The sequence below is a fragment of the Thamnophis elegans genome, chromosome 8 (genome assembly GCF_009769535.1).
Source record: "Thamnophis elegans isolate rThaEle1 chromosome 8, rThaEle1.pri, whole genome shotgun sequence".
Classification (NCBI taxonomy): Eukaryota; Metazoa; Chordata; class Lepidosauria; order Squamata; family Colubridae; genus Thamnophis; species Thamnophis elegans.
In genome coordinates this window covers 78,754,612-78,781,362 of record NC_045548.1, presented here as the reverse complement: position 1 = coordinate 78,781,362, position 26,751 = coordinate 78,754,612, and the positions used below count along the sequence as shown (strand labels likewise).

The following is a 26,751-nucleotide window of genomic DNA, read 5'->3' as shown; positions in this document are numbered from 1 at the left end:
AGCAAAATAAATGCCATGATAGTAGTACTGTTTCTTTAAGAACTGCTGTTATCTCAAGCGGTCATGAGAAGGAGCCAGAATGACTGTTAGCTCTCTGTTTGTTAAATGCTGATGGGGGGGGGGGTCATCAGGTTAGCAGGTGACCCCAAGCTGGCAGGAATAGCCAGCACTTCAGAATACAGGCTAAAGATACAGAAGGATCTTGGTACCCTTGAACATTGGGCACTACCTAGGGAAATGGGATTCAAAGAGGTAAGGTTCTACCTTTAGGCAACGAAGGTGAAGTGCACAGGTACAGAATACCTTGCTTCACAGTAGTAACTGTGAAGGGGATCTTGGAGTCCTGGTGGACCACCCTTTACTATGAGCCAGCGGTGTGCAATAGCTGCCAGAAAACCTAACACAGTTTTTGGCTGCATAAACAGAGGAATAGAATCAAGCTCCCGTGAAGTGTTCATCCCCCTTATAAGGCCTTGGAAAGGCCAGATTGGAATTCTGCATTCAATTTGGTCACCATGATGTAGAAAGGATGTGGGGGTTCTAGGGAGAGTGCAGAGAAGAGCAACAGAGGGATCAGGCTGGAGGCTAAAGCCTATGAAGAACGGTTGCAGGAATTGGGCAGGTCTAGTTTACTGAAAGGAAAGACTAGTGGAGACGTGATAGCAGTGTTCCAATATCTCAGGGGTTGCCACAGGGAAGAGGCAACCTGATTATCCTCCAAGGCATCTGAGTGCAGAATTAGAAGTAATGGGTGGAATCTAATAAGGAGAGAAGCAACTTAGAACTGGGGAGAAATTTCCTGACAGTTAGACAATTAATCAGTGGAACAACCTGCCTCCGGACGTTGTGAATGCCCCAACAGTGGAAGATTTTTAAGCAGCTGTTGGATGGTAATAGCAATAGCAGTTAGAATTATATACTGCTTCATAGGGCTTTCAGCCCTCTCTAAGTGGTTTACAGAGTCAGCTGTTAACCATTGAGCTACAGGGCTGACTAGTAATGATAGCCATTTGTCTGAAATGGTGTAGGAATTTCTGCTTAGGCAAGGGGTTGGGCTAGAAGACCTACAAGGTTCCTGCCCCCTCTGCTATTGTATTGCATAGTATTGTATTGTATAGCATTTGCTCTTTGCCTATTCACCCCCACCCTTGGAAAGCCTTGGGGGAGGGGGGTAATCTCTAACCTGATTGGAGGTTCTTCTGTCTCTCCTTGGGGGCTGAATACTCTTCCTTGGCTTGGCCACGTGGGGCCCCTCCCCCCTTCTTTCCAAATGGTTTTGCAAGGCAATTGCCATCGCCCCGCCCTCAGAACTTAGCCACAAAAAACAGCTTTTGTTTTGCCTCCTACTCAGGGACTTCCCGCCCCTCCCCCCTCCTTCTCCTACTCAAGGAGAATTTTCTTAAGGGTGAAGGAGACTTAGCCCCCCCCCCCAAAAAACGCAGCTCTTGCTGGGAGCCTTTTTCTGATGGCATTCTCGCCAAGTCTCTTTCTCCTCCTTAAAGGAGAGTGTCCTTAAGGGGGGGGGGCTTTTCCTGTTACTATGCAGTTAGAAAGGGAGAGAACGGGCTTTTAAGGCAGGATTTCTGAAGCACCAAGCCGAAGGGAATCCTCCTCTGGGAGGTGAGGAGTTCTCAGGTTGGGGGGGGGGGTTTCGTGCAGTCTTGATTCATCTAGGAAGTAGGGGGGGGAGATCCACCGCCTGCCTCTGACTCCCTTAACAAGCCTCCTGTTGGCCCTTTGCTGCATCCCCCGCCCTTGGCTAATGCCTCTGCGATGGTTTCTCACCTTTCAAGGGCTCCACAAGCCTCCGGTTGTGGCTGGAGGGCTGAGAGTTGAGGCTCTGCCTGCCTCCTCTGAGCTGCTGGGGGCAGCCATCTTGGACCATGTGGTTTCAAGATGGCCCCGGCTCCAAATTCAAACGGCTCCTCCTTGCTGGAGCACATGGAAATGGCTTTTGCCTTTGCAGGCTTGCCATGGCTGCAGCTCTCTCCCCTGTCTTCCGCAGCTCTTTCTAAGCCTTTCCGGCTCTCACCTTGTCGGCTGCCAGCACAGGTGTTCCAGGGTATTTTAGCCAGCTTCGTGGCTCAACCCGAGGAGAGCAGAGGAGCGCTTCTGCTCCTGATTAGCCTCTGCATCAAGGGCTGCTTCTAGGAAGCATATTGCCCTCTCCTCCTGCCTGCCCGGCAATTGTCCTCCCTGAGTGACTCCGTCTCACTCAGTGGCCAGGGCAGCGTGCCGCCCCAGGGGGCTTGTGGCAGTCCAGTCCTTGCAGGAGGAGGCTGTGTGCGATGAAGGGAGGCAGGATTCGCCGGATCCAAGTTTATTTTCCTTACTCCTTTGTAAATTACTGGAGTTACTGAGTAGTGCAACTTTTCCTTGAGAAGATGAGTCAGAAGAATGGGTAGTCCTGCTGGCCAGGGGGCGTTACCCAAAGAGCTTATCTGACTCATCCAATCATGAGAGGACAAAGTCAACACCCATTCTGGATACTCCTCCCCCCTCACTATGGAGAAACAGAGAAGACCAGTTAAGACAGCATGCCAGGTTGCCAACGAAAACAAACAGGTCTAGGACAGAAACAGTTGCAAAAAAGAGAGAAAACCAGTAGCAGATTATATCTCATGATGTACCAATAAAGGAGAATATTTGCAGCTCTGGATTGACGTAAGAAGTCCTTGGTGCTCTCTGAACTTGCTTGTTTTCTTGCAAACGTTTCATTACCCTAACTGGGTAACATCCTCTGATGATGTTACCTAGTTAAGGCAATGAAACGTTTGCAAGGAAAGAAGCCAGCTCAGAGAGCACCGCATCCAATGATGTACATAAAAGCTGCTGACAATCCGCATGCAATTAAAGCACCATATCCCGGTACAGCGCAACATTAAAAATTGAACAGGGACTGCATCCGAGAGAAGGGAATGACACAGCAGGCACGCAGGTGGCTCTTCGGGGATGCTCCGAGTCTTCTTTTTTTCAAGCAACTGGAGTAGATGTTCTATGTAGTGACTTGTGCTGAAGATGAGGCAGGAAGAAGAAACCCTGACATTTGTCACTAGAATTCCTTTCACAACTAGGAAACGCCACACTGGACAAAGCTAGAGAGTCACAAATAAGATTGTGCAGAAACATCACAAAGTACAGGTTATCTCTGACTTAGGAGAACAATTGGGGCCAGAAAGTCTCTCGCTATGCTAGGGGGCTCGTAGCTGACGCCTGCCCAGTTTTAAAATCTTTTGTGCTAAGGTTGTTAAGTAAACCATGCAGCTGTTAAGTGAATCCAGCTGCCACCCCTGGTTGGTTTTGCATGTCGGAAGCTTGCCTGGGGCAGTTGCAAATGAGGATCCTTGGGACGCTGGCTGCAACAGTCATAAGGTTTTTTTCTCAATGCTGCTCTACTTTTGAAGAGTTACTACGTCGACAACTACCGTATTTTCCCCAGAATAAGACCCACCTGGAAAATAAGTCCTAGCATGATTTTTCAGGATGCCCTATCCCAAAATAAGCCCCAGAGAAGATTGTCAGTCAGGTGGATACATTCACTACCTTATTCCCCCCAAAAATAAGCCCTAACCAAAAAATAAGCCCTAATGCCTCTTTTGGAGCAAAAGTTAATATAAGACCAGGTCTTATTTTTGGAGGAATATGGTACCTGCATGAGGAACGTCATTACAAGGGAATCCCTTGGGGACAAGAGTTATGTAGGCGATAAACGGTCACCCACTAAGAAAATGCAGCTTCACCAAGCTCCTAAAACAAAACTTTCATTCGTGTGGTTTAGTTCTCTCAAGAGGAAAGGAATGCAGCCTCTTTCTCCAGGCAACTTTAACTTTTTTTTTTAAAAAAATGGTCTGAAAAAAACAAGCAAAACTGGTTAAGGCCTTGAAGGGCAGAGCTCCCAATCAAATTCTCCTCTGCCTGCAGGCTCAGGACTGGCCCCTTTCAAGCTGGCTTCAGGATTTCCAAAGGCCAAACACGCCAAGGAAGGGCAAAGGATGACTGTGGACGGAGCACCACCGATTACAGGTAGTCCTTGACGTAGGACAATAGAGCTCAACATTGCCGTTGGTAAGTAAGACACTTAATCCCCCCCTCCTCCCCCATTTTACAACCTTTCTTGCCACAGTTAAGTGAATCACTGCCATTAAGCCGGTAACCCAGCCGTAAAACGAATCTGCCTTCCCCACCGAGTCTGCTTGTTGGAGGTTGCGACATGGCACACCGCCACCCCTGGACTCTGCAAGCATCAAAATGATGAACCAGTTGCCGGGTGTGTGAATTTTAATCACATGAACACAGGGACGCTGCAATGGTCGTAAGTGTGAAAACTGACCCCTTTTTGCAGTGTGGTTATAATTTCCAACAAATGGTTGTAAGTTAAGGACTATCTGTACAGAATCAGCTAACGCCCCAAGACCTGGTCAAGCCGTAATAAAACTATGCCGAATACGTGTTTCTTTTTAAGATGGGGGTCGCAAAGGTACTTTTTTTTTCAAAAGGCAACTGGATTTTCTTTGTTTTTCCTTGAAGACGTTTCGCTTCTTATCCGAGAAGCTTCTTCAGCTCCGACCGAATGCTGGAGAATGGAAGGAATGTAAGGCTGGTCATTTGCATCCTTTTATTAGAGTCGTTGAGGCCACTTGGAGGTTTGTGTGTGTCCTCAAGGGCCACCTGAGAGGAGCAAATGGGTGTGGAGCCTGCTTGCAGGTGTTGAAAGGAATGTGTTGTGGACAGGAGGTGGGTAGTGTCGTGTCCCTCCCGCTCCGTTGAGAGAGGACTGTTCAATTTTAACACACGTGGCCTCTTTGGCAAACCCCCCGGGTGGCCTCAACAACTTTTAGAAAGAGCGCTTAGGACCAGATGATTGAACGAAATATACATCCTTCCATTCTCCACCATTCAATCAGAACCGAAGAAGCTTCTTGGATGAGAAGCGAAATGTCTTCAAGGAAAACCAAAACAGTTGCTTCTTGAAAAACCCGTGACCGACAAATGCGCGAACGACAAAAGCGCACCGACGAAACCGCGGTGAGAAAACCGTGATGTCATCAACGCGCCCACAACAGGGTGCCGACAACAGCGCACTGACAGAAGCGTGATTTAAGTTAAGGGAAGGGTTAGGTTGAGGGTTAGGGTTAGGTTGAGGGTTAGATTTAGAACTCGCAGTTATTACTTGTTCGTTGAAGGCACGCTTTTGTCGGCGCGCTGTTGTCGGCACGCTTCTGCACTCATTCATCGGTGCGATTTAGAACTCACGGTTTTCTCGCCACGCTTTTGTCGGTGCGCTTTTGTCGAGCGCACATTTGTCGGTGAACCTGAAAAACCACCTTTGGGACAACCATGACCTGCAGGACTGAGAATCTCCATAGACTTCAATCAATCAGAAAGAGCTGGAAGGGACCTTGGAGGTCATCTAGTCCAACCCCGTTGAAACAGGAGATCGTATACCATTCCAGACAAGTGGCTGTCCAGTCTCTTCTTAAAATCCTACAGTGATGAAGCACCCACAACTTCTGGAGGCAAGTCCTCCCACTGGTTAATTGTCCTCAATGTCAGGAAATTTCTCCTTAGTTCGAGGTTGCTTCTCCCCCTGATTAGTTTCCACCCATTGCTTCTTGTCCTGTCCTCAGGGGCTTTGGGGAATAGGTTGACCCCCCTCTTCTTTGGGGCAGCCCCTCAAATACTGGAATATTGCTATCATGTCCCCAAAATCCTTCTTGTCTGTAGACTGGCCAAACCCAAATTCTGCAACCCTTCATCGTATGTTTTAGTCTCCAGGCCTTTAATCAGCTTAGTTCAAACTAAGTTCACCCATCCTAAAAACTTAGGATCGGTGAATTTAGTTGAACTTTAAGGACGGGTGGACTTCAAGTCCCAGAATTCTGTTTTAAGTAGGAAGTCCAGCATTCAGCCCCTTCCCCCCATGCCATCACTCTGCTAAACAACTAATCCGCACAACACTGTCAAATTATCTACCAAGACTCTATTACTATTCTTCTCATCCTTCCGAGTACCTCTCTCTTTCCTCTTTTGTTGTTTGTAACTTTAAATTTTATATTATTTTGTTTCCTAGTAAGACAAATTCCTTCTGTGTCCAATCATACTTGGCCAATAAAGAATTCCTATTCTTCTTATTCTTATTCCTTATCCCATTATTCCTATTCCTCCTATTCTTATTCCTTATCCTATTATTCCTATTCCTCCTATTCTTATTCCTATTCCTCCTACTCTTATTCCTATTCCTCCTATTCTCATTCCTTATCCTATTCTTATTTCTATTCCTCCTATTCTTATTCCTTATCCTATTATTCCTATTCCTCCTATTCTTATTCCTATTCCTCCTATTCTTATTCCTATTCCTATTCTTATTCCTTATCCTATTATTCCTATTCCTCCTATTCTTATTCCTATTCCTATTATTCCTATTCCTCCTATTCTTATTCCTTATCCTATTATTCCTATTCCTCCTATCCTTATTCCTTATCCTATTATTCCTATTCTTATTCCTATTCCTATTATTCCTATTCCTCCTATTCTTATTCCTATTATTCCTATTCCTCCTATTCTTATTCCTTATCCTATTATTCCTATTCCTCCTATTCTTATTCCTATTCCTATTATTCCTATTCCTCCTATTCTTATTCCTTATCCTATTATTCCTATTCCTCCTATTCTTATTCCTTATCCTATTATTCCTATTCTTATTTCTTATCCTATTATTCCTATTCCTCCTATTCTTATTCCTTATCCTATTATTCCTATTCCTCCTATTCTTATTCCTATTCCTCCTATTCTTATTCCTATTCCTCCTATTCTTATTCCTTATCCTATTATTCCTATTCTTATTTCTTATCCTATTATTCCTATTCCTATTATTCCTATTCCTCCTATTCCTCCTATTCTTATTCCTATTCCTATTATTCCTATTCTTATTCCTATTATTCCTATTCCTCCTATTCTTATTCCTATTCCTATTATTCCTATTCCTCCTATTCTTATTCCTATTCCTATTATTCCTATTCCTCCTATTCTTATTCCTATTCCTATTATTCCTATTCTTATTCCTATTATTCCCATTCCTCCTATTCTTATTCCTATTCCTATTATTCCTATTCCTCCTATTCTTATTCCTATTCCTATTATTCCTATTCCTCCTATTCTTATTCCTATTCCTATTATTCCTATTCTTATTCCTATTATTCCTATTCCTCCTATCCTTATTCCTTATCCTATTATTCCTATTCCTCCCATTCTTATTCCTTATCCCATTATTCCTATGCCTTATATCCTATTCTATTCCTATAGAGCCGAGGTGGTGCAGTGGTTAAATGCAGCACTGCAGGCTACTGCTAGATCAGCAGTTCGGCGGTTCAAATCTCACCGGCTCAGGGTTGACTCAGCCTTCCATCCTTCCGAGGTGGGTAAAATGAGGACCCAGATTGTTGGGGGCAATATGCTGACTCTCTGTAAACCGCTTAGAGAGGGCTGAAAGCCCTATGAAGCGGTATATAAGTCCACTGCTATTGCTATTCTATCTTAAAAGCTGCCAAGCTTAAGAAAGGCTGGCTTGATGCACAATAAGCCCCCATGGGGACATGCAAGACCGATCTCTCCCCCACACACACAAAGACCTCCTTCCGCAGCCGGGGCGGATCTCGAGCCCTGACCCCCAACCACAACAACCCCGCAAGGTAGACCCGCGAAGGATGGAGACTAAAGAAGCAAAGGAGGGCAGGGCGGGGCCTTCAATACCCCGCCCCATCCCTCTGCCCCCTCCCCCGCCCAGGCCCGCGCGGGATCCTTCCCCCCCCCAAATGGGGATGGCGCCCGGGAGCTCCCCGTTGGGGATGCCCGGGAGACCCTTCGGGTCAAGCCCAACCGGACCGCCGCCTCGAACTTTTGCGGGAGCCTCGGGAGGGGAGTTCCCGGCGCGACGGGCTGCCGGCGAAGGACGAGGGCTCTACTCACGCAGCGTCGCCGGGAAGACAAGGAGGCAGCCGGCCTGAGGGAGATGCTCACCCCGCCTCACGCTCCGGCGGAAAGAAGGCTGGCACGCGCCGCGCAGGGGGTTATGGGAGCGGCGCCTCTCCGGACGAGTTCACTCACCCCAGAACCGAGAGGGGAGGGAGGAGAAAAGAGAGCGAGCGACACCCAGAAAAGCAACCGAGGCGGGAGAAACCGCGGCGACGAGAAAAGCGGGTGTATCCGTATGGCTTCGTGAGTGCGATGAGAGGTCAATTTTTTCGTTCTTTTTCCTTTTCCTTCCTTCCTCCTTTCTTCCTTGCTCCCCCTCCCGACAATGATGGAATAGGCCAGGTCGTTGAGAGGACGAGGCCACGATGATGGACGAGGGGGGTGGTTTAAAGCTGAGGGGGGGGTTCCCTTCCCCCTAGAAAAATGTTTTCTTATCTTGGTTTTAAGCGCGGTCGCCACACATGGGAAGAAAATGGTTTCTCGCAGAGAATAGTCCCGAGGAATTTAAAGGTGGAGAGAGAAACACTTTCTACCCCCCCCCAATTTGCTAGATTGAAGTAGTCCAAAGGCGCTTGGAAGAAACCAATGCAGCGCCAGTGAAAGGGAGGGAAATGAGTGGAATGGCCTACTACGGGGAAAAAAGGGGGCGTGTTCATCCCTTCCCAGCAATAGAGCTGAGAATCAACCTGGGTTGATTCGCCTTCTGCAAAGGTGTCAACATCTGGACACCTCCAACCTCTGCATTAATCCCACTCCCGAACCCTGATCAGAAGCATCCGAATGGGAAGCAAATCTCAGCTTAAAAGCAACCCTCTTAACAGCGTGTGAAGCGTGTATATATATTTATACTCTTTCCATCTTCCCTTAAAATGTTAACAGAATCCACAAGGCAGTTCGGCGTTAAGTGAATCTGGCTTCCCTTTTGGCTCTGATTGTCCGAAGGTCGCAAAAAGTGATCGCACGACCTTTGCACATTGCAGCCGTCATAAATAAGAGCCAGTTGCCAAAACGTCTGAATTTTGTATCATGTCACTATGGGGATGCTGAAAAGTTGTAGGTGTCCAAAAATGGGGATGAGTCACATTTCTCAGTGTTGTTGAAACTTCAAACCGTCACTAAGCAAAGTGTTGTAAGTCAAGGACTAGCTGTAGTGGCTCATGCCACGGAGACTGTAGTGGAACATGGGGGTGGGTGGGTGTTAAGCGATGTTAGGAGAAATATCCATCGGGTTCCGTTCCAAGCCGGGAGGAAGACCCTGGAAATATGGTGGCTGATTGGAAAGAGGGTTTAATGGTGAAGCAGAAGCACATGGGTGTGAGGTCCTGGGCAGATGACCACATGGAGTCGAGAATGGGGGGTATTTATACCTTCTCTTGGCCTTTGCCCTTGAGCTTCCTGTTCCTGCGCAAGAACATGTATTCTATTGGTTGTTGTCAGGCTCTCATAGGGCCATATAGGGGTCATGTTTGTCTGAGCTACATTTGGTTGAAGTTTGGGCTGCTGATGGAGTGAAGGGGCTTGTTCCTATTGTGGCTGAGGGCTAATCCTACCTTTGTTCAGACCTTCCTGCAGGGAATTTGCTTATGAATAGAGCTATCTCTCTCTTTATCTCTTAAGTGCTGATCTCTGCTGTGGGCTATTAAGGAAGGCCGGGGGCTGCTTTCTCCCTCTAAGAAAACACGTTTCTCCATTTCTCATCCAGGGAAATATAATATTCTGCCTTTTTAATATTTCTCAAACTATTTCATTCTTCTCGAAGAAGTTTAGAAGTTTAATAACATTTGTATGCCGCCCAATCCCGTAGGACTCCGGGCGGCTAACGATACAAATAAATCAAAAGGAAGAGAAGGAAAGAAAAGATAGACTTAAAAACACACCATGCACTCCATTCCAAGTGGGGCTGGACCATATTTTGGGGTCAACAGCCCCAGGCCTGCCGGAACAGCCAGGTTTTAGTGGCCTTACGGAAGGCCGAGAGAGTGGGAAGGGTCTGGATCTTTGCGGGGAGATCATTCCACAGGGCCGGGGCAGCTACAGAGAAAGATCTCCCCCGAGTAGTCGCCAACCGGCAATGCCCGGTTGACGGTACCACCCGAAGGAGGCCCAATCTGCGAGATCTTATCGGCCGTTGGGAGGTATGTGGCAGGAGGCGGGCCCGTAGGTATCCAGGTGGGTGGGTGCTCAGGTTCAAAGAGAGCCTTTCTATCAACAAAACCTCCACTGTAGCTACCTCCAGCTGCAAAATAGCTCTTGCTTTCAGAAGGCTGAGGAAAGAGGACCAAGCAGAGATAAAAAAAAAACACACACACACAAACAAGCCACCGTGGTTTATTCCGCCAATGGGGAAAAAAGTTTGGAATGGATCACACCCAGGTTATAACAAACGGATACCTGGAAGTGGGCACAATGTCGCCTGCGTTTGGTGACATCCCCCGGCATTGCAGAACGGCAGCATTTCGTCCACGACAACGTGGACAATGAGGGGGCACCGATGGGCAAATGCCCACTCAGCCCCCACCATGCCACAGAGTCCTGGCAATTTCCTCCGGGCGGGGAGCCATGGCCCCCTGCTCTTCCAGCTGTGGGTGTGGACCCGATACGCAAGGGGGGACAAGGAACGTGGTACCCGTGATCCCCCTCCAGGCGCACCTGCTACCTGTCCCCCAGTTCACGCGCCCGGCTGGTGGCCGCTTCCACGGCGTTCATGACCGTCGCTCGCAGCGACCCCTTCTCCAGCTCGTGCAAGGCGTGGATGGTGGTGCCGCCCGGAGTGCAAACGGCGCTTCTAAGGACAGCGGGATGGTCCCCCGTCTCCAGCATCATTTTGGCTGCTCCCTGGAGGAGAGAAATCGGAGGTTCCAAATTAAGGGACAGGATGGACAGGGCATAAAGTAACTGACAGGAGAGAATCTACGATATAAGAGCCCTGGTGGCGCAGTGGTTAAAGAGTGCAGGACTGCAGGCTCCTTCTGCTGATCACCGGCGGCCTGCAATTTGGCAGTTCGAATCTCACCAGGCTCAAAGTTGACACATCCTTCCGTCCTTCCGAGGTGGGTAAAATGAGGACCCAGATTATTGGAGGGCAAGAGGCTGACTCTGTAAACCACTTAGAGAGGGCTATAAAGCACTGTATCCCCTCCCTTCTGTCTGTGTCATAAATCACACCCACCAACAAGGTGCTGCGGCAGGCTATGAACATGCGCATTTCACACACCAGCTGTAGGAATATGAGACCTCACTCTGGCCAAAGGTATGCATAGAATCCTCCTCCCTTTCCTATGTCAACTTGATAGTAGTCATGGAAACGCTTTACAAGTTGACAAGATGATTTATTTCAATTGTGTCAGAACTAGTTCGAAACCAGATTCATTGGTGGGAGGGGGAGGTAAGCACAGATACCACGGATTTGAGAGACACTTTCTCATGACGCACAGCAGAGCTCATGTGTGCTACTGGGTACATGTAACGACCCCAGTTGGAGCTCAACATTTATATTGTTAAGTGAAGCATTTGTTAAAGGAGTGGTCTCACCTCATTTTACAACTTTCCTTGCCGCAGCTGTTAAGGGAATCCCTGCTGCGGTGAAGTTAGGAAACACGCTTGTGAAGGGAAACTGGCTTCCCTGTTGACTTTTCCAGGGCCGCCGTAACTCTGAACGGTCACTCAATGAACTGCCGTCCATCAACTTACAACAGCTCGTTTTAGTGACCGTTCAAAGCTACAAAGGAAGCTCCACTTACCGCGCGTTGCAATCGTCAAGGCCGAATGGCGTGGGAATAAGTTACGTTTTGACAGAAAGGGTCCCGAAGGGAAAAAACCACGGAGGGTCAGTCGGAAACCAGGCCCTGCCATTCTCACCCCTTACCAACAAAGTTTGAGCTGCGATCTTGTTGGCCAGCGGGCCAGGCATCCCCATCTTCACCGCGCCTTCCGCCAGAGCTTCCGCGAACATGTAGACCTGTGGCAGGGGAGAAAACAAACCACATCTCTGGAAACCATGGCAAGGAAGGCTGAGGAATCCTGGTTATTTTTGGAGGTCTCTAATTATTTGGAGGGAGGGGCTAAGGGCAAAATCAGGTAGCAGAAAAAGAAACGAAGAGTACCCAACGGGAATACCTGCCATGTGGACTAGAAACTTAAGATTCCTTTTTTTTAAAAAAAAGTGCCTGCCTGATGGGACTGCCATATCTTCAATTTGCAACAAACACAGGTAGCCCTTGAGTTACAACCACAATGGTGGCCAACATTTCTGTTGGTCAGTGAGACATTTCTTAAGTGAGTTTCTCCCCGTTTTACGACTCTCCTTACCACCGTTGTTAAATGAATCACTGCAGTAGTAAACCCATTGTGAAGCGAACGTGGCTTCCCCGTGGATTTTGCTCGTCAGAAGCTCACCAAAGGGGATCACGTGACCTCGGGAAACCGCGACCGTCATAAATACGAGTCGGTTGCCAAAAGTGGGCGAATCACGTGACCACGGAGATGCTGCAACGGTCATTAAGTGTGAAAAACAACCCTAAGTCGCTTTTTTTTTCAATGTCGTTGTAACTTTGGTCACTAAATGAATCTGTTGTAAGTCGAGGACTCCCTGTATGAGAGGCCGCTGAAGGTCCCCGCCGGAAAAGGAGACTCACGTAAGCCACGCCGCTGCCACTCAGCGCCGTGTGGATGTCAATGTAGGACTCGGGGGCCTCTTCACACAACCCGCACGGGGCCAGCAGGGTCTTCAGCCGGGAGACCTCCTCTTCGCCCACGGAGGACCCTCGAGAGAGCAGGACAGCCCCCGACCGCACCTCGCAGGGAAGGTTGGGCATCATCCGCAAGACCCGTGTCCCCGCAGGAAGTAGCTGCCGAAGGAGGAGACAGGGGGGATTATATGGAGTTGGACGATATGTAGCCATAACAACATTCTTTCTCAGAAAGTCAAGGTCATTCTTTGTCTCTGCACCTGGCCGGATGTGGATGGGAAGAATCTGTCTTCGTGGCAATGAAATACTGGACCATGGGATGGACCTGTGGGTGTGATGGGGGCAGGGTCTTGAACTTTCAACTGGGTGGGGAAACCGGGAAGCTTTCAGATTCGGCTTTTCCCAGAGTTTTATTTCTTTGGGGATTTCTTCCATGACAAACTCACCTTGCTGCAAGGTGGATAAAAATTGATGTGTGTTTTTTTTTAAAGATTAAAAAAAATAAGATCTTTTAAAAATTTTATCAGATTTATTTTAATCAAATGCTTTTGGAGTAAAAAAAATCTGTCTAAAGAAAGTTTTCTACCTAAGATGCATTCGTAACTTAAGTTTATTCAGCGTGAAACGGAGCTTAGTTATGAAGCAAGAGGAGGCTGTGTATTCTGCAACATTTACCTATCCGGTAAACTCCTTCGATGCCTCCCAGCTCTGCAAAAGCTGAGATCACATGCGCTGCATGGGTGCATTCACACAACTTCACCGTAACCGCGTGATATAAATCATAAAGCAAAGTTCAGGAATATTCCTTTATCCCACCGTTTTGCAAATCTGTGTACACCAGGGGTGGCTTTCAAAATATTTTACTACTGGTACCTGGGGGGGGGGGGTACCACCACTCGGGCAACCCTGAGGACAGAGATGAGCCTCCAAGTGGCCTCAACGACCCTCTAAAACAAGGGTGTCAAACTCAAGCCTGTGGGCCGGATCCAGCCCGCGATGTGGTCCGATCTGGCCCGCGGGGCCGTCCTGTGAAATGTAAGCATCCGGCCCATGTCACTTTTGCCTGCTCTATCAAGTACAAAGAGGCAGCAGTTTTGGGAGTGGCATCCAGCAGGCCACACCCACCCAGTCGGCCAGGCTCCCCCGGCCCCCGAGGTCACCCCCAACCCTGATGTGGCCCTCAATGAGACTGAGTTTGACACCCCCAATCTAAAAGGATGCAAATGACCAGCTTTGTCTGCAAGGAGCATCAATCTTTCCCTTCCCCACCATCCAGTCAGAACTGAAGAAGCTTCCTGGACGAGAAGTGAAACCTCTTCAAAAGAAAAAACAAGAAAGTCCAGTTGCCTCTTGGGGAAAAAAAAAGCCCCTTTGGGAGACCTACAGGGATGCTCTCTGGGGAACTCACCTCTTCCAGGGTCCGGAGTGGGACTCCAGCGGCCATGGAAACGAGGACGTGTCTGGCGGTGACCGCAGGGCTGATCTCTCGCAGGACGGCCGGGAGGACGTGGGGCTTGGTGGCCAGGAATACGAAGGAGCACTTCTCCAGCACCTCCAGGTTGCAGTGGGTCGTCCGGCAGGCGAATCCCTTTGGTTGAGAAGGGAGGGAGGGAAGGAAGGAAATAAGGAAGGAAAGGAAGGAAGGAAAGAATAAAGAAGGAAGGAAAGAAGCAGGGAATAAAGAAGGAAGGAAAGGAGGGAATAAAGGAAGGAAGGAAGGAATAAAGAAGGAAAGAAGGAGGGAATAAAGAAGGAAAGGAAAGGAAGGAAGGAATAAAGGAAGGAAAGACGGAAGGAATAAAGAAGGAGGGAAGGAATAAAGAAGGAAGGAAAGGAGGGAATAAAGGAAGGAAGGAATAAAGAAGGAATAAAGGAAGGAAGGAATAAAGAAGGAAGGAAAGAAGGAAGGAATAAATAAGAAATAAAGAAGAAATAAGGAAGGAAGGAATAAAGAAGGAAGGAAAGAAGGAAGGAATAAAGAAGGAAGGAAAGGAGGGAATAAAGGAGGGATTAAAGAAGGAAGGAAAGGAGGAAATAAAGGAAGGAAGGAATAAAGAAGGAAGGAATAAATAAGAAATAAAGAAGGAAGAAATAAAGGAAGGCATAAAGAAGGAAGGAAGGAATAAAGAAGAAATAAAGAAGGAAGAAATAAAGAAGAAAGGAAAGAATGAAGGAATAAAGAAGGGAGGAAAGGAATAAAAAAGGAAGAAATAAAGAAGGAAGAAATAAAGAAGGAAGGAAGGAAGGAATAAAGAAGGAAGAAAAGAAGGAAGGAATAAAGAAGGAATGAAAGAAGGAAGAAATAAACAAGGAAGAAATAAAGAAGGAATAAAGAAGAAAGAAATAAAGGAATAAAGAAGGAAGGAAGGAAGTGAGCCATAGCAACAAATCCTCAAATCCCCCCAGGGGGGGCCGCCCAAGAAACGAGCTCATTGTTCTCTCCAACCCCAGCAGGTTCAAAGGACGATTCCCAACCTGGATTTATAGAGTCCTTGAATTACGACCACAATGGAAGTTCAAAGGAAGATTCCAAGCCTTGATTGCGGGGAGTCCTTGAATTACGCCTGCAACTGAGCCCAAAATCTATGTCGCTCAGTGAGACATTTGCCATTGCGAGTTTTGTCCCATTTTACGACTTTTCTCGCCACCTTGTTAAGTGAACCGCTGCAGTTGTAAAATTAAGTCACACGGTTGTTAAGTGAATCTGGCCTCCCTGTTGACTTCGCTTGTCCGAAGGTCGCAAAAGGGGATCACATGATGACCCCAGGGACCCCGCAACCGTCATAAGTGTGAGTCAGCTGTCAAACATCCGAATATAGATCACATGACCACGGGGATGCGGCAACGGTCGTAAGTGTGAAAAACGGCCCTAGGTCCTTGTTTTCAGTGCCGTTGTGACTTTGAGCAGTCACTAAGCGAAGGGTTGTAAGTCGAGGACTGCCTATACAGGTAGTCCTCGAGTTACGGCCACCATTGAAGTTCAAAGGACAATCCCCAACCTGGATTACAGGTGGCCCTCAACTTGGATGAGAAGCAAAACTTTGCCTTCGAAAGGAACAAAACCTCCTGAAAAAGCCCCTTTGGGACCAACTGTGACTTGGAGGACTGAGAATCTCGCAAACGTTGAGTTTTCTGTGCCACCTTCACCACCTGGTGCAGCCCGGGTTCAAGACCCGAGCGCCATGCAACCGGCCGAGCTCCTGTTCCTTGCCTCTGCTCCTGCCCATCTAGCAGTTCGAAAGCATGTCCATGCGAGTAGATAAATAGGTACCACTTTGGTGGCAACAAGCCTTCCTCTCCACATGACCATGGAACATGTCTTCAAAGAACGCCGGTTCCCTCCACCGAGAAACGGAGGTGAGCATCGCCCCCTAGAGGCTTGACCTGTATAGATTTACCTGGAATTTGTCCAGATTCCTGCTGGATGGAGCACTGGCCAGGATATTCACAGCTTGGACTTCTCCTGCAAGGAGAGAGGGAGAGGATGAGAATAGTAGGAGAGCTCATCACCGGATTGCAAACTCACTGATTTCTAACTTCCCACGGTTCACAACAGGGGATAAAGCTACGAGGAGTAGACCTTCAGCGATACAACTCCTAAAGGAAGGGAGGAAGAAGAAGAAGAGGAATGGGAGGAGAAGGAGTAGAGGAGGAAGAAGAGAAGAAGAGGAGTGGGAGGAGGAGAAGGAAAAGGAAAAGAGGAGGAGGCGAAGGAGAGGAAGAGGAGGAGGGGGGAGGAGGAAGAGGAAGAAGAAGAGGAGGGGGAGGGGGAGGAAGAAGAGGGAGAGGAGTGGAAGGAGAAGGAGAGGAAGAGGAGAAGAGGGGGAGGAGGAAAAGGAGGAGAAGGAGAGGAAGAGGAGAAGAAGAGTGGGAGGAGGAGGAGGAAAAGGAGGAAGAAGAGGGAGAGGAGCGGGAGGAGGAGAAGGAGAGGAAGAGGAGAAGAAGAGAAGGGGGAGGGAGGAGGAAGAGGAAGAAGAAGAGGAGAAGGGGGAGGAGCAGGAAGAGGGGGAGGAGAAGAAGAAGAGTAGGAGGAGGAGAAGGAAAAGAGGAGAAGGAGAGGAAGAGGAGGGAGGAGGAAGAAGAGGAGGGGAGGAGGAGGAAGAAGAGGAGCAGGAGGAGGAGGGAGGGAGGGAGGAGGAAGAGGAAGGAGAAGAGGAGGGGGAGGAACAGGAGGAGGGGAGGAGGAGAGGAAGAGGAGAAGAGGAGGAGGGAGGAGGAAGAGGAAGAAGAGGAGGAGGGGAGGAGGAGGAAGAAGAGGGAGAGGAGTGGGAGGAGGAGACGGAGATGAAGAGGAGGAGGGGGAGGAGGAAGAGGAAGAAGAAGAGTAGGAGGGGGAGGAGCAGGAGGAAGAAGAGGGAGAGGAGTGGGAGGAGAAGGAGAGGAAGAGGAGAAGAAGAGGAGGGGGGAGGGAGGAGGAAGAAGAGGAGGAGGAGGGGGAGGAGCAGGAAGAGGGGGAGGAGAAGAAGAGGAGGGGGAGGAGAAGGAAGAAGCCGGAGCTTCATTGGTTCTACACCATTAGGAGCAGAAAGCTTCAGACAACGGGCCTGCTGATTGACAGCCACCTGGTGCACCTGCCGTTGTCTCTCAACCACGGCAGGTTAAGACGCCTGGACTTCAACGCCCAGACTCCCGAGAGTCAAAAGTCCAGCGCTCTCTCTTCAAACGGCCACGCTTGAGGAAGCCTCGTCTGGCGGAAAGGCCAAACCTGCGTCCTTTAAATCTCCTAACCCAACGAAGCCTTCGAGATCCACATAGATTGGACAGTTACCATCTGGTCTCCAAGAGTCCGTTTTGGGCCAGGACGCTCCGGACCGCGGTGGGGAACCATCTCTAGGGTTAAACCTGTCCACGGGATCCGCTTTAGCCCGGCTTCCAAGGTGCCTCTGGAACTCAAATAGGCTTTTCTGCCTGGCGGGATGCTTTCTATCGGGACACGATCCGGGGAGGCCTCCCTTCGTGGCTTCCGCTTGAGTTCCCACCAATCTGGGGCGCCAGCGGCTTCCACCTCCTTCTGGATTGTCTCGCAAGCATGAGACCTCAGGACGCCGCAGGACAGTTGATCCTGAGGGGCAGATTCCAGAGAAATAGTACTCTTCCTCGAGACACACACACACCCCATCCTGCCTCCTGGAGTAATTCACATTTGCGTAAAATATTAACTCCCGTTGGAGGGGTGCGGTGGCCGAGAGGTGGAGCTCTCACCTCACAGTTAAGAGGCTGTGAGTTCGATCCGCGGTAGAGGCAGATATTTCTCTCTAAGGGCACAATGAGAATATAGCTGCCGAATGTAACTCCGCATTGGCAACAGGAAGGGCATCGGGCCAGTAAACTCCAGTCAGCTCCATTCACTTGCCCAGACTCTGCGCCGCAAGGGATTATGGGGTCATTAGAATCAGTCGCTGCCGGTACAGCGCTCACGGGGCCACGCATCTTTTCGTGTGCATGCGCTGCGCACGTGCACCCCACTGCCCCTGCGACAACCAGCTGCTTGTCGGAGCTCGTGCGCACGTAATTGACCGGTTGCTTTAAAAACCGGGATAGAACACAGGCTGAACGAGCCACTGTACCGGTACGCTGTCAACGGCTCCCGGCTACTACCAGTATGCCCGTCCCGAGCCGTACCAGCCAGAACCACCCGATTGAAAGGAGGTGATTAACTCCTGTGGGAGAAACAAGTGGCAGTTGCAACCAGAAGGGCCTTCGCACAACTTCATGGTATGCGCCAGTTGCGGCCTTTCCTGGACCAGAATTCCCTGCCGTCATTTCCCTGGTCATCTCACGACCAGACTACAGGCAGTCCTCAACTTACGACCACAACTGAGCCCCAAATTTAAGCTGCTAAGTGAGAATTTGTTAAGTGAGTTTTGTCCCATGTTACGGCCTTTCTGGCCACCGTTGTTAAGCGGATCACTGCAGTGGTTAGTAAACCTGGTTGTTAAGTGAATCTGACTTCCCTGTTGACTTGTCTGGTCAGAAGGTCGTAAAAAGGGAACCTTAAGACTTGGGCAAAAAGTTTCAAAGCTAAAACTATGTTTTGATTTTGATTTCCTACAAAAAATAATAATAATTGCAGCCCCTTTGGAACACTTTCCCTGGGAATGGAACGGCCTGTTTTGAATTTGGAAAAAAACAACCACGTGCTAATTTTAACCCGATAAAACCTTGTTATGCGGCCAAGATAATCGATTTATATTAAATCTCCAAATAAATACAAGAAGACGGCAGTTTCTAGCCAAGTTGGCAATTTTCCCGACGTCGTAAAACAAAGTTTGAGATGATGAAAATGCATTTTTAAATAGGCTGTGTTTAAAAATACATTTTTAAATGCATTTTTCAATACTGTTAAATAGGCCCGGTTGCTTTTCACCCCTTGATTCAGAAAGTTGGTTCAGGGTTTACAGTTGCAAGCCATGTTATCAATTCCTTAACCAAATATATGTTTCCCCATGACTACACACCTCTTTTTTTCTGAACATACCCACACAAATAAATTAGTTTCTTCCTTGGGTTAAAATTGGCTAGTAGGAAAATACGAAGAAAATTGAAGGTGGTATTGTTTAAAAGTAAGGTTTGGTGAAAAGGTCAAGAATCAGGTTAAACTTCTTGGCTGGTTTCCTTTAGAAAAAAATTCTTGCCATAATTTCCAGGTTAAAGAAAATTTCCAGAGGTTTAGAAGACCTGAAGGTAAATGGATCGCAGGTAAGAGAAATGACTAAGAAAAACAGAGCAGGAAAAAAACAGATGGAGATTTTTCCATGACTGCAGTAAATTTCCACGAAGGCAGTAAAATTGTAAAAACTGCCTCCTCCTTTACAGCAAAACCCCCTCCCTCATTGACTTTTGAGCACAGGTAGTCCTCAACCTACGACCCCAAATTGAGCCCAAAATTTCTGTTGCTAAGTGAAACATTTAAGTGAATTTTTGGCCGGTTTTTACGACCTTCATGGCCACGGCTGTTAAGTGAATCTGATTTCTCCCTTGATTTTCCTTATCAGAAGAACGCAAAAGGGGATCACGTGAGCCATAGACACTGTGACCGTCGTAAATATGAGTCGGTTGCCAAGTGTCCGTATTTTAATCACGTGACTCCGGGGATGCTGCAACAGTCGTGAATATGAAAAGCGGCCATCGGTCACTTGTTTTGGTGCTGTTGTAACTTTGAACCGTCACTAAATGAACTGTTGTAACTCAAGGAATACCTGTAATCTAAAATTAATCCAGGAGAGGCACAACCTAGAACTCAGGAGGAAATTCCCAACAGTGAGAACAATTAACCAGTGGAACGACTTGCCTCCTGTCTGATGAAACAATAACATCTGACCCCCAACAATGCAAAAACCATTTGACAGTAGAACCAATCTTTAGCCGGCAGCGGGTGGACTAGCTGACCTCAAGAGCTCCCAGTTCCAGCATTTTATTTCAGATCTTGTTTCCCAACCGTGGCAACTTTAAGAGGGGGGGAGGGATGGACTTCAACCCCCAGAATTCCCCAGCTAGGGACTAAAGTTGCCCAATTGAAATCCCCCCCCCCTTCCAAGCGGTGGGAAAGGACCGGCTTTAGAGATCCCTCTAAATAATGGATCCCTACTTAGGGACCACCTCTTAGGGATCTTTCTAAATAATAGATCCCTCTTATGGATCCCTCTAAATAATGGATCCCTCTTAGGGACCCCCCCTCTTAGAGATCCCTCTAAATAATGGATCCCTACTTAGGGACCACCTCTTAGGGATCTCTCTAAATAATGGATCCCTCTTAGGGACCACCCCTCTTAGGGATCTCTCTAAATAATGGATCCCTCTTAGGGACCCCCCTCTTAGGGATCTCTCTAAATAATGGATCCCTCTTATCGACCCCCTCTTAAGGATCTCTCTAAATAATGGATCCCTCTTAGGGACCCCCTCTTAGGGATCTCTCTAAATAATGGATCCCTCTTTGGGATCTCTCTAAGTAATGGATCCCTCTTAGGGATCCCTCTAGATAACAGATCCCTCTTAGGGATCCCTCTAGATAAGGAACCCCTCTAAATAAGGGACCCCTCTTATGAATCCCTCTAAATAATGGATCCCTCTTAGGGACCCCCTCTTAGGGATCCCTCTAAATAATGGATCCCTCTTAGGGACCCCCTCTTAGGGATCTCTCTAAATAATGGATCCCTCTTTGGGATCTCTCTAAGTAATGGATCCCTCTTAGGGATCCCTCTAGATAACAGATCCCTCTTAGGGATCCCTCTAGATAAGGAACCCCTCTAAATAAGGGACCCCTCTTATGAATCCCTCTAAATAATGGATCCCTCTTAGGGACCCCTCTAAATAAGTGACCACGCTGAATAAGGGATTTCTCTTAGGGATCCCTCCAAATAAGGGACTGCCCTTAGGGACCCCAGCCCCTTTCTCCTTCTGAACCCCACCGCCTCTCTGCTCCGCCTCCCCTGGAAGTGGGGTGCGAGCCCCCCGCCGGGTCTTCTAACGGGAGGGGGCTCCGTGCCTTCCAGCGTGGCAAGCTGCACCCCGCGCCCCTTCCGGGCCCTTACCCGCCAGCAGCATCGCCCGGGCCACGGCGCTGGCCATGCGCCCCGCGCCGATGAAGCCCACGCGCAGCTCCCGCAGCGGCTCCATGGCTCCTCTGGCGCTGCCCCGCCGCCCAAGCCCCGCCTTCGCCTCCGGGCACGCCCCCGGCACGCCCCCACGCCCACGACCGCCAATCCCCGCCCGGGGATCCCGCGCTCGGGGGGGAAGGCGCTGAGCGGCCACGCCCCTCCCCGGGGACGCGGCGGCGATTGGCTAAGCGCCCGTGACGTCAGGCCGCGGGTCATTTAAAAAGCAGCCGCGCGGCTCCGCTGGGCGCTGCGTGCGAGGCTACTGTGCGGGGATCGGAGGGTCAAAGGGCCGCTAGGTTCTGGGTGCGTCGCCTTGGTTTTGCCCCGCTTTCCTTCCACCCCATCCCGGCTTCCGATGAGGTTTCTTCTCTCTCTTTACACCTGGCCCGACTTTTGGCTGGTTTTGCCACGCCCGGCAATGCTGGTCTGTGGATGGGGGACCACGAGGAGATCTACGGTTAAAAAGTATTTGGGGGAAAAGGGAATGGCAATTTGCAAAGCCAAGGGTGTGGCCTTAGGAAGTCAGCAAGAGCTGGGCCTTCTGCGGAAGGAGGAGGCTTTTTGGTTTTTCCCAAAGGTGCTTTTCCAAAAGACGACTGGACTTCCTGAAAACTGGAAAAAGCCCCTTTGGGACAATCCTGATTAGGAGGACTGAGAATCTCCTTCTCAGTTGTCCTGCTTGGAAAGAGCAATAGACTTTCCTCCAAAATGAGCATAGATTCACCCCACGAAGTTGTGGGTGCTTCAATGCTGGAATTTTTAAAGAAGAGGCTGGACCACCATTTATCCGAAACAGTAAGTTTTCCTGCCTGAGCAGGGGGTTGGACTAGAAGTCCTCCAAGGTCCCTTCCAGCTCTGTTGTTCTGGTATAGAAGCTGGCTTAAGAAGCCAACATGGAATGTAAAAAGCTGAAGTATGAAAATACAACACAAACGAGGGTCTTTGGCCTTTAAAGTCCTTGCAAATGTGGGGTGGAGCCTTCTTGGAACTGCTGAAAGGATTGTGTTGTGGAGTTGTGCTTTCTAAAGGATGTTCAATAGTGAAGGGACACGGGGCAGAAAACGCAGGTGACCCCCAAGGACACAGAGAAACCTCCAAGTGGCCTCAAGGACCCTCTAAAACAGTGGTAGTCAACCTGGTCCCTACCGCCCACTAGTGGGCGTTCCAGCTTTCATGGTGGGCGGTAGGGATTTGCTGTAACTCTTGCTTTATAAATTTATAAAGTAAAGTTACTTCCCTACTTTATAAATCACGGTTACTGTGGAACCGGTGGGCGGTTAGAAAATTTTACTACTAACAGAAACACAAAAGTGGGCGGTAGGTATAAAGAGGTTGACTACCCCTGCTGTAAAAGGATGCAAACGACCAGCTGTCCGCAAGGAGAATAAATTAGTACAGGAAGGAAGATCACTGATGAAGTTACCTAGTTGGGTAATGAAACTTGTGCATGAAAATAACCAAGCTCAGAGAGCATCAAGGACCTCCCCCCCCCCTTCCTCCTCCTCTATTCTGCAAACCCCACTCCCTTCTAGCACTGAAGATGTTACCTAATTGGGTCATGAAACGTCTGCAAGAAAACCACCAAGCTCAGAGGGCACCAAGGACCCTTCATTTCAACCCTGAATATACTGCTTTACGGGTACAAAGTGATTTGTTTTTGTTTTTACTGCAGGCACCGTGGGAAGATGCTGCCTTTTCACAGCTGGGCCCTCCTTTTCCCTCTCCCCCTGCTTCTGGTGGTTGCCCCCTCCTCTGGATTTTTTGGCTGGCTCTCCCAAAAGGCCTCCCCGAGTCCTGCTCCCAGTCCTGAGCCAGCAGCATCTGCTCCAGACCCAGCCAGCCTTGCGGAAGTGCCTTTCGAGATGGATACGGCCGACGAGCGCTTCCTAGCTGAAATTCAGGCGGTGGATCTGTCGCTTCTGGATTCCTGCCACCACAAGGTCTCTGGCGCTTTGTAGTAGACGTGTGTGTGTGTGCGTGTGTGTGTGCGTGTGTGTGTGTACAGGCAGTCGTTGACTTCCAACTGTTTGTTGTTAGTTGAGAAGTTGTGTCCGACCCACCCATAGGCTGAAAGCCCTATGAAGCGGTATATAAGTCTAACTGCTATTGCTATTGCTATTCTAACTCTATTCTATTTCTAATTCTATTTCTATTCTATTTCTAACTCTATTCCTGTCCTAGTCTAATTCTGTTCCGTTCTAATCTGCTCAATTCCAGTTCTAATCCTAATCCTATTCTATTCCTATTCTGTCCTGTTCTCTTCTGTTCCATTCTAAAAGTGACTTAAGATTGGTTCTCACGCTTACGACATCATCCCCATGAGCATGTGACCAAAATTCAGGCACTTGGCAAAGGACTCAGGACAGTCGCAGTGTCCCCAGGTCATGCAATCCCCTTTTGCGACCTTCTGATGGGCCAAGTCAATGGGGGGGGGGGGGGAGGCCAGATTCCCTTAAGAATTGTGCGACTCACTTCATAACTGCAGTGATTCGCTGAACGACTGTGGCAAGAAAGGTTGTAAAATGGGGCAAAACTCCTTTAAGAAAGGCCTTAGCAATGGAAAGTTTGCACTCAATTGCTGTATATTGAGCTGTTCCCCCATCCTGTTGGCCAATGCGCCTGTGAATTTACTTTATTGTCATTGTACATATATACACAGTATACACATACAGCGAAATTCACATAACACCGAGACACCAGGCCCTACATACATAACAATCCCACCCACGCCCCCACCCACCCCCCAAAAATTCCTCCCTAAACCCCCAGACCAAGTAATGCTGTCCAACAGATCACTGATGGTGGCCCTTTAGTTCATTGTTGAGTGCAATTATAGCTCTGGGATAAAAACTATTCAGAAGACGCGTGGTCCTAGTTTTAATTCTTCGGTATCTTCTGCCCGAAGGCAACATATTAAAATGATTGTAAGCAGGATAGGAAGAGTCTCTGAGAACTTTATGCAACTTCTTCAAATAGAGAGATGCGAAGATGTCGCCCAGGGCTGGTAGCTGGAGCCCTGTGATATTCTGGGCAGTTTGAATGATTCTCTGCAGAGCGTTTTTTTTCCGCTGCGGAGCTGCTCCCATCCCATACAAGAATGCCGTATGTCAGGACACTCTTAACGGTGCTGCGATAGTAGGACAGAAGTAGATGCGCCTATTGGCTATAGAGGGACATGACCTCCCCCAGGGATGGCATGCCTCCCTCTGGCAAGAAAGAGACACCCCCCCATAGGTACTTCATGGGACATTATATTCGGAAGACTTTGATGGGGGTCTGGGAAAAGATGAGGAAAAAATACTATCTTAGGGTTCCGTGCTGGTTGGCACCGTTAGAGGCCTTAACGCATCCCAGTGTATTTAATTGGACAAGAAACATAACATATTAAGACATTATGACAGAAGATGGCAACATGAAAACAAAGATGGAATTAGAGCAGCAGGGCAGGAATCTGGAATGGTGGGAATATTTACATGTTAGAAACAGGTTTAAAAGCGATAAGGTACGGTTTGGGATCTACCCAAACCCTCAGGGGCTTAGATAAGATTTTGTTTGGCGGAGACAAGAAAATGTTATCAAAGATTTATCAGTTTTTGACTTGCCAAGATGCCAGTGAAGAGATGGACAAAAGCCTTCTAATAGCATGGGAGAGAAACTTTGGCTATGAGATTGAAATGGGCAAATGGTGGGATCTATGGAGTAAGACCATTAAACTTACAATATCTACAGCATTCAAAGAAGTAGATGCTGAGATAGATTTATCTTCCTGAGCATTCCCAGGAAGTACAGCCTCCTCTGTGACTTCTTCACAAGCATGTTAGCCTTCATGGTCCATGAGAGGTCCGCTTGAGATATACCGTAAATGCCCAGACATTTAAAACTACCAACCCTCTCCCCCTCCTCGCCATTTATGTACAATGATCAATGTACATCTCTCTTCCTCTTGAATTGATGGTTGGGGGGGGGGCTTTTTCTTGTCCTTTCCCCATCCAGGTCATTTCACAACTACACTCGACTTGCACTGATCTCACGGAAGAGGACCTGGCCAAGCTGGGAGTGGCTCTCTTCAACTGCCAGGCCAGTTCCGAAGGTCGGAGGACTTACCTGTGCACTGAGGACATGGTACGTAGTCACACCTGGGCACCTTTGAACGATGCTTCAGGCACCTTGGCCCAACAACTGGGAGGCTGCTCCGGCACTGGTTTTGTTGTGGCCTGCCAGTGGCCATTGGAGCTGGCGGCAGATTCGGACAGGGAGGAGGTTGGGGAGGAAGATGGGCCAGTCCTGGAGTCTGGGGAAGGCTCGGATGAGGACTCTGTGTCGGAGGCAGAGAGGGGGCCAGGGCCGTCTGACGGTTATCAGCTGCCTTCGGAGTCAGACATCAGTGAGGCAGAAGAACAGCAGGAGCCTGTTCCCAGTGTGCGCATGCGCAGAGTTGCCAGACGAAGGGAACAGCTAAAGAACAAGGGTCGACTTGGGAGCGAGGCCACAGGTGGACGGTGAATGGCCCCTCCCAGAGGACATAAAAGAGGAGCGAAAGGGGAGGGGAGTTTGCAGGAGACAATTGGTTCACTTAATTGGTTTGTGACTCTCCAATACTCCTTGCCAAGTTCTACAGAGATCGGCCTGGCAGCTCTCCAAGCCAGATAAGGTCTGTGACTATAAATCCTCCCTCAAAAGACTTTGCTGGATGTGAATGAGCAGAATTCACAGTAAATTAGTAAAAGGGGTTTTTTGTTGGGACAAGGGGTTTGTTTCAGGCTCTCGGGAAGCCTCGGTCACAACAGTTCCACTGCGGGTTCAAATTCTTGTTTTAATTCTCATGACTAGAGCCGTAGAGTTACAGTGATCTGAATGCAGTACTGCAGGCTAACTTTGCTGACTGTCAGCAGTTCGATCCTGGCTGGCTCAAAGTCGACTCAGAACTTCCATCCTTCCGAAGTCAGTTAAATGGAGTTAGCAGAGATGACTAAATTGATTGATCAAAGAAAAAAAAATTGCAAATACTTTTATTTCTACCTGGAAACCATTTCTGGACTTTGTGCTTGACGTGGAAACGAACCGCCGACTTTGTTTTTTTATCGTTGGTTACTTTAAACTATTATGTAAAAGTAAAAAGTTGAGATTTGATGTGAATGCCTGATTTCTACTCCACCAAAGAGAGTCGGAAGTAAATGCCTTTTCTTTTTTCTTTTCCCCTTCTTTTCCACATTCTTTCCTTTCCTATTTTTCCTACTATTTGCTTTTGTATTTTCTTTGTATGCTACAACATATTGTATTTTCCGGAGTATAAGACGTACCCTTTTCCCCCCTAAAAGAGGGTGAAAATTTGGGTGCGTCTTATACACTGAATGTAGCCCCAACCACCCACCGTCCGCCACTCTTTGGCCTCTGCTTCCCAGCAATTTACCTCCTTGCTTCAAATGGGAAAATGAGGCTTGTGGAGGCTGCAATAGGCTATAATCTGCAGCCTGAAACAGCTGATGATCGGGAGA

General features: G+C 48.5%; 3 protein-coding genes across 5 annotated transcripts in view; 1 reads left to right on the top strand and 2 right to left on the bottom strand.

The window, feature by feature from the left end:
- EEF1D (eukaryotic translation elongation factor 1 delta) overlaps positions 1 to 8,062 on the bottom strand; it is a 44,684-nt gene extending 36,622 nt beyond the window's left edge. The window contains exon 1 of one of the 2 annotated variants that reach the window (XM_032222616.1): positions 7,966 to 8,062. The gene's annotated coding sequence lies outside the window, so the exon portion shown is untranslated. The remainder of the gene's footprint in view (positions 1 to 7,965) is intronic. The other variant, XM_032222615.1, reaches the window with a different exon arrangement.
- A 91-nt stretch (positions 8,063 to 8,153) lies between these two features.
- LOC116512070 (protein brambleberry-like) overlaps positions 8,154 to 26,751 on the top strand; it is a 32,073-nt gene continuing 13,475 nt past the window's right edge. The window contains exons 1-3 of the mRNA XM_032222346.1: positions 8,154 to 8,230; positions 22,929 to 23,196; positions 25,250 to 25,378. Of these exons, the coding sequence (XP_032078237.1) occupies positions 22,942 to 23,196; positions 25,250 to 25,378 (384 nt within the window). The 5' untranslated portion in view covers positions 8,154 to 8,230; positions 22,929 to 22,941. The remainder of the gene's footprint in view (positions 8,231 to 22,928; positions 23,197 to 25,249; positions 25,379 to 26,751) is intronic.
- Positions 10,284 to 21,317, bottom strand: PYCR3 (pyrroline-5-carboxylate reductase 3). Of its 2 annotated transcripts, XM_032222613.1 has the most exons (7): positions 21,191 to 21,317; positions 17,428 to 17,721; positions 16,058 to 16,122; positions 14,068 to 14,247; positions 12,606 to 12,818; positions 11,837 to 11,929; positions 10,284 to 10,806 (listed from the first exon to the last, which is right to left on the bottom strand). In XM_032222613.1, the coding sequence occupies exons 1-7, from the start codon at positions 21,273 to 21,275 to the stop codon at positions 10,624 to 10,626; spliced, it is 1,113 nt and encodes a 370-aa protein (XP_032078504.1). In that variant the 5' UTR covers positions 21,276 to 21,317; the 3' UTR covers positions 10,284 to 10,623. The 2 variants fall into 2 exon arrangements, with proteins under 2 accessions (XP_032078504.1, XP_032078505.1); XM_032222614.1 differs by lacking the exon at positions 17,428 to 17,721.

What these genes read in the sequence shown, in the direction of transcription:
- PYCR3 (XM_032222613.1), bottom strand. Translation starts at nt 21,275, where the DNA reads ATGGAGCCGCTGCGGGAGCTGCGCGTGGGCTTCATCGGCGCGGGGCGC. An exon ending in CACTCCGGACCCTGGAAGAG is followed by an intron (nt 12,819 to 14,067) that starts GTGAGTTCCCCA and finishes CTCCTTCGGCAG; the next exon opens with CTACTTCCTGCGGGGACACG. An exon ending in GTGGCAGCGGCGTGGCTTAC is followed by an intron (nt 11,930 to 12,605) that starts GTGAGTCTCCTT and finishes CCCCTGCCACAG; the next exon opens with GTCTACATGTTCGCGGAAGC.